We start from the raw sequence: 11625 nt of genomic DNA, 5'->3' as shown, positions 1-11625 counted from the left end.
ACGTTTTCTTTCCCTTCAACTATTATTTTACTTACATTAAAGATAAAGATAACAAGATTCTATAAAGCAGAAAAGCATCACATTTGAATATAAAGATTACACAGTCTCTTTCAGTTTCAACTTCACGAAATTTCTCGATTAGGATATTCAATAAAAAACGCACATTTTAAATGGGTTCGGACATTGCTTTATTTAATTCTCATGTAAATAATTGTCGACATATGTTATACGACACGGACCAGTGTATATACCACATTAAAGTTTTATTTCTCCCAATGCATAATAAATATTCACATTATATTTCATATAGCCGCCATGGACCTACGCACACAGGATCACACCTCAGCACCAGAAACTGGTTCCTATCAGCAGTTATTCCAATCTTCTTCTTCGCCACGCGCTTCCCGCGCGTGTGCGGTAAAGGTACAACTACGTCAGAAAAGCTTAGAGTGAAAAGATGCCTCACCAAAAGGTACAACTGTAGATAGTGGAATCAATGGGGATAGCAGCAGCCAATTGCATCACCAACGCATAACTAGAAAATCTAACGCTCCTCACCACACCCCCACGCGCCGCTGTCCCCGATGGGCGCCGCCGAACCGGTGAGTCCACCGCCTGTAACCTATTTCCGATAATCCCTCTCTCATGTTGCTGTGATGTTTTTTTTTCAGGTGGAAGAGAAATCGGAGAGAGAGAATGGGGAGAGAGAAGCGGATTTGGAAAAGGGCGAGCTGAATATCCAAAAGGAATCGGTGCAAACACATCCCCCAAATGCGTTTCACATGTCCAGAATGCAGCGATTGAGCGCCACAAACCCCCTCCGCCTCGTCATCGATAATGCGACGCGAGTCGCATCTCCCTCTCCAGCTCGCCCCCCGCCGCGCCCCTCTCACCCGCCGCCGCGCGCCTCAGCTTCCCCTCCTCCTCCTCCCCCTCCAGTCGAGACGCCGCCGCCGCAAACGCAATCGCGATCAATACACACTCCGCAGGTAAAATTCGAATTAATCTCATTAATTAAAGGAGAATCAATCAATTAATTCGGTAATGGTGCTGTTTCAACCGAGCAGCAGCAATCGCCGGTGACATTGAATTCGAGGAAATACACAAACAAAATATCTCTGTTTGTGTTCACTCTGCACACAGTGGCGGCGGTGTTGCTGGTGGGGTTTCTAATATACAGGGGGGTGAAGGGGCTATTAGAAGAAGGCCAAGCGCGGCGGCGAGAGCAGCGCGTGTTGAAGTATTTCCTCCCTCAGGTGGAGGCCGCCGCTCTCCTCAGCATCACCCTCGCATTCGTCTGGCAAAAAGCCGTCAGAGTGTGGCCTCACATCATGGTGCACTTCATAATTTGGAGCTCTTTCGCCCTAACCCTAACCACCGGAATCCTCCTAATCTGCTTCCAAACCCCCGCCACCGACGGTGTCGGCGTCCTCTACATCGCCTTCGCCGTCGGCAACGGCCTCTACGCCTGCTGGGTGACTCAGAGAACCAGTTTCTGCTCCAAAATCTTCGTCAAATCGCTCGAGCCAGTCTCCAAATTCTCCGATATAAACCAGCCTACTTATTGGATGCTCGGAGCTGGATTCTGCTGGATGTCATTGTGGATATTCGCGGTTGTTGGGGCGTTGAATTTCCATTTCCCGGCATTGACAATAATAGTGCTGGTTCTGAGCTTGGCTTGGACTGCTGAGGTGATGAGGAATGTAGCTAATTTGACAGTTAGCAGAGTGATTGCTCTGTACTATCTTAGAGGAATGCAATCCAGCACCCAATTCTGCTTCCAGAGAGCCTTATCGAATAATCTCGGAAGCGCCTGCTTAGGATCGCTCTTCGTCCCCACCATCGAGGCTCTGAGGATCGTGGCCAGAGGGCTCAATTTGATAGAAGGGGAAGACGAGTTCATGTTCTCGTGCGCGCATTGCTGCCTCAGAGTGATGGAGTCCATCTTCCGGAGAGGCAATGGCTGGGCATATGTGCACATTGCAGCGTACGGGAAAGGCTTCGTGAAGGCATCTCAGGACACGTGGGAGCTCTTCGTGAAGAGGGAGATGGGCGAGGTTGTGGACTCGGATATAACCACAGCCATCTGCTTCCTCACGGGAGTGTGCAGCGGGGCAATCTGCGCCATCATGGTGTCGTCATGGACGTGCACCTTGGACCGCCCGGGCTACATCGGGACGCTCGCGGTGCTAGCTACCTTGATCGGATACCTAATGGTTGGTGCACCAACAACCACCACTTGCAAAATTTAATGATCTTTTGTCCATGTGATTTGTTATGCTATTAATCTAATGTTATAATGTTGTGATTGGAACAGACTAGGATTGCAATGGCACTGCCTCAGGCCTGCGTGAGCTGTTACTACGTCTGCTACGCGGAGAATCCCGAGAATCGGCTGTTTGATGAGACCATACCCGCGCGGATCGAGTTGATCAAATCGGGCCGCCTGGAAGCTGTCGTCCCGACGCCGAGGGTTCCCCGGAGATTCCAAAGGTAGCCTAATGTAAACATTGATACATTTTATGTACATATGTTGGCCTAATGTAAACATTGATTTTAACTTAAGGTTGATTTGTGACGCATGAATAAGGCAGTGTGTTAGACTTAGATGTTCGAATTTGTAGCATATTCAAATAGAATGAATAATGGTGAAGATGAAGTGAGTGCTTTAGGCACATTGAGATTTATTCGTATTAGTTTAACTTTATGGGATCTACTTTTTGGGAAATATACGATGCGATATTGTGAGTTGTCCCACCATCAATATTGTGTCTTTTGTCTTAGTTTGGTTAGCCTATTTTCTTAATAGTTGATGACAGGCTATGGTTGGTTATTTATTGTAATATGTACATATACTGAACTGACAAATGCTACAACTTGTTTATTTTTTATTGCGAGGGTTGAGTTGGAAATTTTGAATCATGCTCACTTTAATAAACTAAATTTTTATTGCGAGGGTTGAGTTGGAACAAAAAAAATTTCAGCACAAGATTTAAAAAGTTGTTTTTGATGGATTAAACAGAGAAAAAATAAAATAAGAGTAAGAAAGATTAAAGTAAGTGTAATTTGATGCTTGAGATAATTAAAATATAATAGACTTGAGTAAATTGAGACAGAGGGAATAATACTACAATGTGTGTATTGTTAAGATCTGATATTTTCTTAGATAGTCCTAAGTCCTAACTAGTATCTTAGTCTAACTCTGTTGTTAAAAAAGAATAGCTTCAACTGCCATTGTGGTTTATTAAGATTGAGATACCATGGGACTCTTCTGGACATATTCTATAACCCAAAACTTTGTGTACATTCAAGCATACGATCCATGTTATTCTAATTTTATCTGATTTGGGTTTGACAGTTCATAAGTGTGATTTCATGCTAGTACTGTATGATTTATTAGTTGTAGTTACTACTATGATTTAATCATGGCGATGGACCCTGCGTCTCAGTATATTAGAGTGTACACACAAAACATAATAACCCAATATCTTGTGTGATCATATTAACACGATATGTTCATGTTGTGTTTATGTTTGATTGTATCAATTTTAGATAATATTACTATGGGGTGTGATCAATTGCTAACATTTCTTAACTTGCTAACTGGCTAACTCATCAATGTAATGTATTAAAAATGTCAACACGATGATACTAAAATGTCAACATAAACTTATGTTGATATTTTAATACATTATGTTCACATTGATATTTAAATATCAACACAAATATGTGTTGACATTTTAATGTGATCATGTTGACATTTTTAATACACTACGTTGATGAGTTAACAAGTTAGCAACTTAAGAAAAGTTAGCATTTTAACACAACACATATTACTATAATATATAAAGTGAACTATAAATTTAATCCTTAAAAATGAAATTCACATCTTTTAGATCTTTAAATTAGAAAAAGATGTCCATTTATTTATGTCCTTTGTTTTGCCCCTAAGGCCATCCGCAACGCTGTCTCTTAACCGTCTCATCTTTTAACTATTCATAGGCCCCACTGTACTTTTGACTCCATCTCTTAACTAAAAGACAGGACATGCAACCCTCTATCTCTTATCCGTCTCTTAACCATCTCATCCCTTAACTATTCATTCAATTTCATTTTTTATTTTTATTTCCAACAAATTCAATTAATAAAAACGCACTTCATTAAATAAAATAAAATTACAACTTAAAATCCTAAAAAAAATACATAATTAAATTTGTGGCAAAATAAATAAAAAAGAAATAATTTAAAATACAAATTTATAGAAATTATAAAAACTACTCTGCAGGCGAATCATCCCCCGAAGGCGGTGGCGGTGCACTGAATGGAGGCGGAATACCATGTTCTCCCGCCAGATACACAATGTCGGCATGATGAGCTTGATAATGGGCGGGCGTCATCCGGGAAGTGTCCGCCATCGTGGCGGTGAAGTACAAGGACATTAGAGAGGAGGGCGGCCCTTGGGAACCCGTCTGGCTTGATTCGTCTCGGCCACTCCTCCCTCTAGCCACCTCCGTCGCCTTGGTCCCTTGCGACCGACGGCGCCCACGGGAGGACTCCCCTGCATCGTCTGCCATGCCCTCAACCTCCTGCGAGGCAACCTCTTGTGCGGCGCTGCCTGAACCGCCCCCACTAGACGAGTATTGGCCACCCGCCATGTGCTTTGTGCATTTCGAGGTCGAGCCCGTGCTGGACTGGACACTGCCGGCCCACCTTTCGACGTCTTTGACGGCCTCCCAAACATCGACATGTTTGAATTCTTTGCCGTTGTCGTCGAAATAGACTCGTAAAGCCGATCTCAAAATGTCGACTCCAGTGGCTCCGCTTTGGTAATGAGCCGCTTCATTCTTGTAGATGCCGCAGAATTTTTTGACCTCTCTGTCGACTCGGTCAAAATGACTTCGGAGCATCTTCAATGTGCGGCGGCGGGACCCCTTCGGCTTAATCTCGTTGTAGGCCTCGGTGACCTTTTCCCAAAAGCACTTTCGGGATTATTGATTCTCGACGATGGGATCGTACGAAAAGCTGATCCAGGTGTTGTACAGAGCCATCGTGTCCTTGCGGCTGTACGGATGACGACCTACATCCTCCTCCTCATCGGCCACTTTCTCCTCTTCCTCCACGGCGTCGAATGCCCTGGAGCTTCCACCGCGTCGTCCTCCTTCCGGATTGGGTTCATCCGGATAATCCTCCATAATTTGGAATAATCCCTGCGAATACCTCGGGGCGGAGGGACGAGCGTATGCATCCACATCAAAATGGGGTGGTTGGTACCCCGCCGGCGTCGACGAGCCTTGGGTGCCCAGCGTCGACAAACCGGAACCGGAACCACCCAAGACATTATACATGTCCCCCCCAGTCGCCAAACGCGTTGATGTCAAACCCGCTGAAGCCGCTAGAGTTTCCGTCGCCGGACATTTTGTGATGAAAATTAGAGAGGTTAGATGAAAATTGGAGAGGAAATGGAGATGATTTGGGAAGAATAGATGTGCGTTTGTGTGTATAATGAGGATGAAATAGGAGTATTTATAGAGTAAAAAAAGAAAAAAAATTAAAAAAAACAGTAACATTACCGTTTGAATTTTTAATTTTTATTTTTAATTAAATTCAAATTTTTAAACAAAAATAATTTATTGCGTCAGCGTGACGAAGCCCACTCGCGGGCCGGCGAGTGGGCGTCACGCCTAGCGCCAGCGCGCGCCACGTCGCGCGGGCGCTTGGCGAGCTGGCACGCCAGCCGTCTCGGTGGGACAGGCGTCTCGGCGAGACCGGGACGAGACGGGATGCTGCAACGCGTCTCGCTGCCGTCTCGTCTCGGAGGGACGAGATACGAGACACCCGCGCGACGCGTTGCGGGTGCTCTAAGCCATCCACATCTCTGTCTCAATACCGTTTCATCCCTTAACTATTCATGGGCCCCACTGCACTCTTTACCTCATCTCTTAACTAAGAGACAACACCTACAACCCTCCATCTCTTAACCATCTCATTCCTTAACTATTCATTCAATTTCATTTTTTATTTTTATTTCCAACAAATTCAATTAGTATTTCATTGCAATATTAAATTAATACTAATAATTCATGAAATCATTAAAAACCATGAAAATTACAACATCCGAAAATACATAATTGAAATCTTAATATTACAATTTATTGAAATCCGCATAATCATGGAAAGTGATGAGGTGATCGTCTAACGGTTACCAATTTTTACCTAATTTTTTTTCGATCTTTTTTCGGAATTTAAATATATATATATATATATATATATATATATATATATATATATATATATATATTTTTTTCAACGGATATAAATGACGCCCACTCGCAGGCCGGCGAGTGAGCGTCACGGCCGCACGGGAGTTCGCCAGCCTCCTCTCGGTACTGGGCTACGCAACGGGTCATATGTTTACAGCGCTGGCTCGATGCTGGCTCATCTCGGTGAGACGAGATCGAGCTGGCAACAAGCCAGCGCTGCGGATGCTCTAAGGCCATGCGCAACAAGGCTGCATTTCACGGCCGCCAAAGGTGCCATGATTCGCAGCCTTATTATAGTGTTTTTCACGGCCGCCAAAGGTGCCATGATTCGCAGCCTTATTATAGTGTTTTTTAGCTGTAGAATGGAATTTTTTTTATTTTTATTTTTAATATACGTATTATTCTATTTCTAAATACTTTTCTTCTTCTATCTATAGGGTATCTATAGGGTGTGAAACAATTGAGTATTGAATAATGATTTGAATTGCAACAAAAATTTATTCTAACATATACTATGTACTACTCCCTCCCTCCGTGCCGGCTAAGATGACACATTCCTTGGCCGGCACGAGATTTTAGGAGTTATTGATTAATGTGTTTAATTGGAAAGAGAAAATGTGGGTGTAAGTATTAAAATAGAGAGAAAGAGAGATGAATATTTTAATAGGAGTGAGAAAAAGTGGTTGGGTGTATTGATTGGAGAGAGAATGTTTCCAAAAAAGGAAATGTGTCATCTTAGTTAGGACAAACTAAAAATGAAAACTTGTCATTTTAAGTGGGACGGATGGAGTAGTATATAGTACTCCCTCTGTCCCTCTGAAGCTGAGTCGTATTTCTTTTTGGATTGTTCCACTGTAGCTGAGTCATTTCCTTTTTTGGCCAAAAGTACTTTATCCTCTTTTACTTTATTCTCTTTTCATCTCTCTACCTTTTTACTTTCTACTTTATTATCATTTTACTTAACTCATTTTTAACTCATTTAAATCATTTTTTCTTAAATCCCGTATCGAAAAGAAACGCCTCTACTATAGAGGGATAGAGGGAGTAGTACTTATTTTTAGTGGAGTATTGAATTAGGGGTGAGCAAAAAAACCAGAAACTGAATATAAGAACCGAACCAAACCGAACCGAAATTTTGAAATTCGGTTCGATTATTTCGGTATTTCGGTTCAGTTCGGTTTTGAAAATACAAAAATTTCAGTTTTTCAATTCGGTTCGGTTCGGGCGAAGAAAAAAATCGAATAACCGAATTTATTTAATTATTTATTTTATTATATATATGTTACTATTATTTAATTATAACTAAAAGTAAAAGCCCTAATTGGAAACTCACGTTTCTGAATTCTGAATCAGATCCGCCGCTCTCGGCTCTCCTCTCCCTCTAACCCTAAATCCCTCCACCAACTCCATCTTCCTCCGTCGCCGGTCGCCCCTCCAGCCGTCGCCTGTCGCCCCTCGCCCCTCCAGCTCCTGTCGGCCCTTCACACCGTCGTCTCCACTCTCCACAGCTCCGACTCCAGGTAAATCTCTACTTACACCTTCAATTGCATCCCTAAACCCACAGCTGTAAGCCTGCAAAATCTTCCATCCCTTTAATAATTTAACATTTATTTATTAAGTTACCTAGTTCCTAATATGGAAGTATGATTAATTGATTATTAGTTTTTGCCTTTTGTTTCAGATTCTATCAATGAAATTTTTAGATTGTTTCAAATTTTAGATTGTTTCAGATTCTATCAATGAAATTTTAGATTGTTTCATATTATTCCACTCTGTCAGATTCTATCAATGATTTTTTTTCCAGATTCTCTCAAATAATTTTTTTTTCCAGATTCTGTCAATTGAATTTCAGATTATTTGATTTCTGTCAATTAAATTTTAGATTAAATGTAGTTGTTAAATGGCAGCCACTGCTGCTGTTTAGAAGAAGAAAGTGTTATACTGTTATGCTAATTTTGACATATTTCGTTCGTACTTGCAGATTTCAGATTTAGTAAGTAAAAGGCAGACGGTTTTTCTCCACTCTACAACATAGATTATTCAGCATCAAGTTGTAATGTAAGTTATTCATTAATTTTGATGTAATTTATGTATTGTTAAGTTGCAAATTGATTGCTAAGTTGCAAATTGATTGCTAAGTATCTCTGATGAAAGTGAAGCGGTTGGAGATACCATCGAAAATGATGCAACTGAAGATACTCCATCTGAGGATCCTCAAGACAAAGGAGAGGCAAAAAAGAGGAAAACTATGGAGAAAAGATCAGAGGTTTGGGATCATTTTACTCCGTTCTTAGATAACAATAAGAAACAGAGAGCTAAGTGTGTGCATTGTGCGAAAACATTGTGTGGAGAATCTAAGAATGACACTTCTTCACTTAAAGCACATTTGAGTAAATGCAATAAAATTTCAACTACAGGTCCTAGGCAAACACGGTTGGTGTTACAATCTGGTCAAAGCTCATCACTTAGTAGTTGGAATTTTGAGCAAGAAGAGGTTAGGAAAGCTTTAGCTTATATGATCATTTTGGATGAGTTGCCTTTTAAGTTTGTTGAAGGGGAGGGTTTTAAATACTTTTGTTTGAAGTCATGTCCTCAGTTTAAATACTTTTAAGATGGTCAGTTTCACGTGATTGTTTTAAGTTCTATGAAGATGAAAAGAAATTGCTCATGACATTGCTTAAATCGGCCAACCAAAGAGTGTGTCTTACCACAGATACATGGACTTCTTGTCAAAAGGTGAACTACATGTGTTTGACTGCTCACTATATTGATAATGATTGGAAATCGAACAAAAAGGTTATTAATTTTTGTCCAATTTCTAGTGATAAAGGTATAAATATTGGTTTGGAAATTGAGAAGTGCTTGCATGATTGGGGAATCAATAAGGTGTTCACGATTACTGTTGATAATACTTCTTCGAATAATACTACATTGGTTTATTTGAAAAGAACTATTAGGCAATGGGGGGAAAGTGTAGGAAATTGTGACTATATGCATATGAGGTGCATTGCTCATATATTCAATTTAGTGGTGCAAAAAGGCTTGAAAGAGATTGGGCCTTCGGTGAAGAAAATCAGAAATGCAGTTCGGTTTATTAGGCACTCATCTACAAGGCTAGGCAAATTTAAGGAGTGTTGTGAACTAGAAAAAATATCTAGTAAGAGCATGTTGTGCTTAGATGTTGCAACTCGATGGAACTCAACATTCTTCATGTTGGAAGTTGCGACAACTTTTGAGAAAACTTTCTATAGGTATGAGTTGATAGACTCATCATATAAAAAGGATCTTGAAGTAAGGCATAAGGATCTTGAAGTTGATGATGATGATGATGATGAGAATGAGGATGTGGATGGAGATAGAGTTCACGGGGTGCCAAAAGAGGAAGATTGGAGGAAAGCAAAATTAATGTTGAATTTCTTGAGGATTTTTTATGAGGCAACTAATAGGATTTCTGGATCTTTATATGTTACATCTAATTTATTTCTTCATGAGATTTACAAAGTGCATGCATTGTTGAAGGCTTTCATAGAGGATGATGATTTTGAATTGAGTATCATGGCAAAGAAAATGAAAGAAAAATTTGACAAGTATTGGGGGAATCCTAGGAAGATGAATAAGCTCATTTTCATGGCTGTTGTTGTTGATCCTCGATACAAGTTGAAGTTGGTGAAACTTGTGTTGGCACATATGTACGATGAGGAGTTGGCTAACTCATTTGGAAATGAAGTTGAGGCTGAATTAGTTAACATGTGTGGTGATTACAGACAGTCAATTGTCCAACAAAATGTAGGACATGCAGAATTGAAATTGAATGCTACACGCGATGATAGTGATGTATTGAAGAATGCTATGAAAATGGTGGGTTCCTTGTATGAGACTTTTCACCAAAGGCAGGATGAAGTCAATGATGTACATAAATATCTTAAGGAGGATATTGAGAGTGGTGGGCCAAAATTTGACCTTTTGGATTGGTGGAAAAATAATGAATATAAATATCATGTACTCTCCCAATCCGCTCGTGATATTCTAGCAGTTCATATCTCCACTGTAGCATCTGAGTCCGCTTTTAGCACCGGTGGCCGAGTTCTTGATCCATTTATGAGCTCTTTAAGTCCTAAAGTTGTCGAGTATCTTGTTTGTGGTCAAAATTGGCTTCGCAAATCTTCCAAATTTAGTGTTGAAGAAATTCTTGAAGATGTCCAAAAGATAGAAGAAGGTAGTTTTATACATTTAAGTTTTTTGTTATTGATTATTTCATTTATAGTACTTATATAACTCTTTTTTGTGTATGTATTGCGTTGATGTCTACTCAAGATTCAACAAATTAATCAATCTCCATTATTTGTTGAAACTTGCTTGCACTTGGACAATATTGAAGACTTGTCATGGAACTTCATTTTGGATTTATTTTGATGTAATGTGTTGAAACTATTGAAGACATTTTGGTTGATGTTTTTTATTGTGGAATGTTGATTGCATATTTGTATTTGTTGGTTGATGCCTTTGATGGATTAGGGATATTATCATTTTTATCATGTTATGTTTTGTAGGTTGAAAATTTCTAAGTTTCTATACTATTTTCTTTCTCTCCAGATTTTTGGTTTTTTAATTCAGTTTTCGATTTAAGGTTTTTCGATTTTTTGGTTTTTTATATAATTTCGGTTTTTCGGTTTAGTTCGGGTTTTTAAGTTCGGTTTTCAGTTTTTCGGTTTTCAGTTTCGGTTCGATTTTAGTTTTAGGCGAAATTCAGTTTTTCAGGTTCGGTTCGGTTAGGGCGAAAAACCGAACCGAAACCCGAATAATGATTTGAATTCATCATGTTTTTGTTGTATCACGGTATTATGTTTGTCTTAGTGTCGGCTATATCTAATTGGACTTTGTTCCATGGTCTGAAGGAGTTGATTATTTCCTAAATGAGTACATATTTCTTTTAAGCTTCACCTTTTGTTAATAATAAGTCAATATATTTTAATAATTTTCGTATCTTTAAAAATATTACTGTAAAAATCATGGATTAAATATGTCCGGTCAATGGTTTTGACCAAAGAATAAATGTGACGAGACATTTAATTTTGTGAAATTAAATGACATAGCGTCGATCTACATTTTATGTAGATAAATGTAATATATTCACTTTCTCAAATCCGATTTCCGGTGAGTGAGAAATAGTGGATTAAAGTTGGGCATAATTAGCTTTTAATTAAAGCTTGGAGCATGTGCTTAGGGAATAATTAACTAGTGTTAATTATCCCACATTGGAAGATTAATACATCTTTAATGTGTTTAAATTAAGTGACTTTATGTTACTTAATAATTATAGTGGATCAAGATGGGTGAAAAAGCCCACACGCGCGCACGCGCGCGC

The 11625-nt window shown here is 39.8% G+C and overlaps 2 protein-coding genes and 1 long non-coding RNA gene across 4 annotated transcripts; all 3 read left to right on the top strand.

The window, feature by feature from the left end:
- Nucleotides 1–329: 329 nt before the first annotated feature.
- On the top strand, nucleotides 330–2783 carry LOC121755658 (CTL-like protein DDB_G0274487). Of its 2 annotated transcripts, none has more exons than XM_042150990.1 (4): nucleotides 330–602; nucleotides 672–989; nucleotides 1071–2216; nucleotides 2318–2783. In XM_042150990.1, the coding sequence occupies exons 1-4, from the start codon at nucleotides 585–587 to the stop codon at nucleotides 2495–2497; spliced, it is 1662 nt and encodes a 553-aa protein (XP_042006924.1). In that variant the 5' UTR covers nucleotides 330–584; the 3' UTR covers nucleotides 2498–2783. The 2 variants fall into 2 exon arrangements, with proteins under 2 accessions (XP_042006924.1, XP_042006923.1); XM_042150989.1 differs by having other exon boundaries at nucleotides 333–602; nucleotides 1068–2216.
- Nucleotides 2784–9005: 6222 nt separating this feature from the next.
- Nucleotides 9006–10318, top strand: LOC121754705 (zinc finger BED domain-containing protein RICESLEEPER 2-like). The gene is made up of 2 exons (XM_042150018.1): nucleotides 9006–10231; nucleotides 10312–10318. The coding sequence occupies exons 1-2, from the start codon at nucleotides 9006–9008 to the stop codon at nucleotides 10316–10318; spliced, it is 1233 nt and encodes a 410-aa protein (XP_042005952.1).
- A 50-nt stretch (nucleotides 10319–10368) lies between these two features.
- LOC121755721 lies at nucleotides 10369–10748 on the top strand. Its single transcript, XR_006040857.1, has 2 exons — nucleotides 10369–10476; nucleotides 10575–10748. It is a non-coding gene; the product is annotated as an uncharacterized LOC121755721 (long non-coding RNA).
- The last annotated feature ends 877 nt before the right edge of the window (nucleotides 10749–11625 follow it).

This window comes from Salvia splendens, chromosome 11 (assembly GCF_004379255.2).
Source record: "Salvia splendens isolate huo1 chromosome 11, SspV2, whole genome shotgun sequence".
In the NCBI taxonomy this organism is placed as follows: domain Eukaryota; kingdom Viridiplantae; phylum Streptophyta; class Magnoliopsida; order Lamiales; family Lamiaceae; genus Salvia; species Salvia splendens.
The sequence above is the reverse complement of the archived record's forward strand: the minus strand, read 5'-3'. Positions and strand labels throughout refer to the sequence as shown.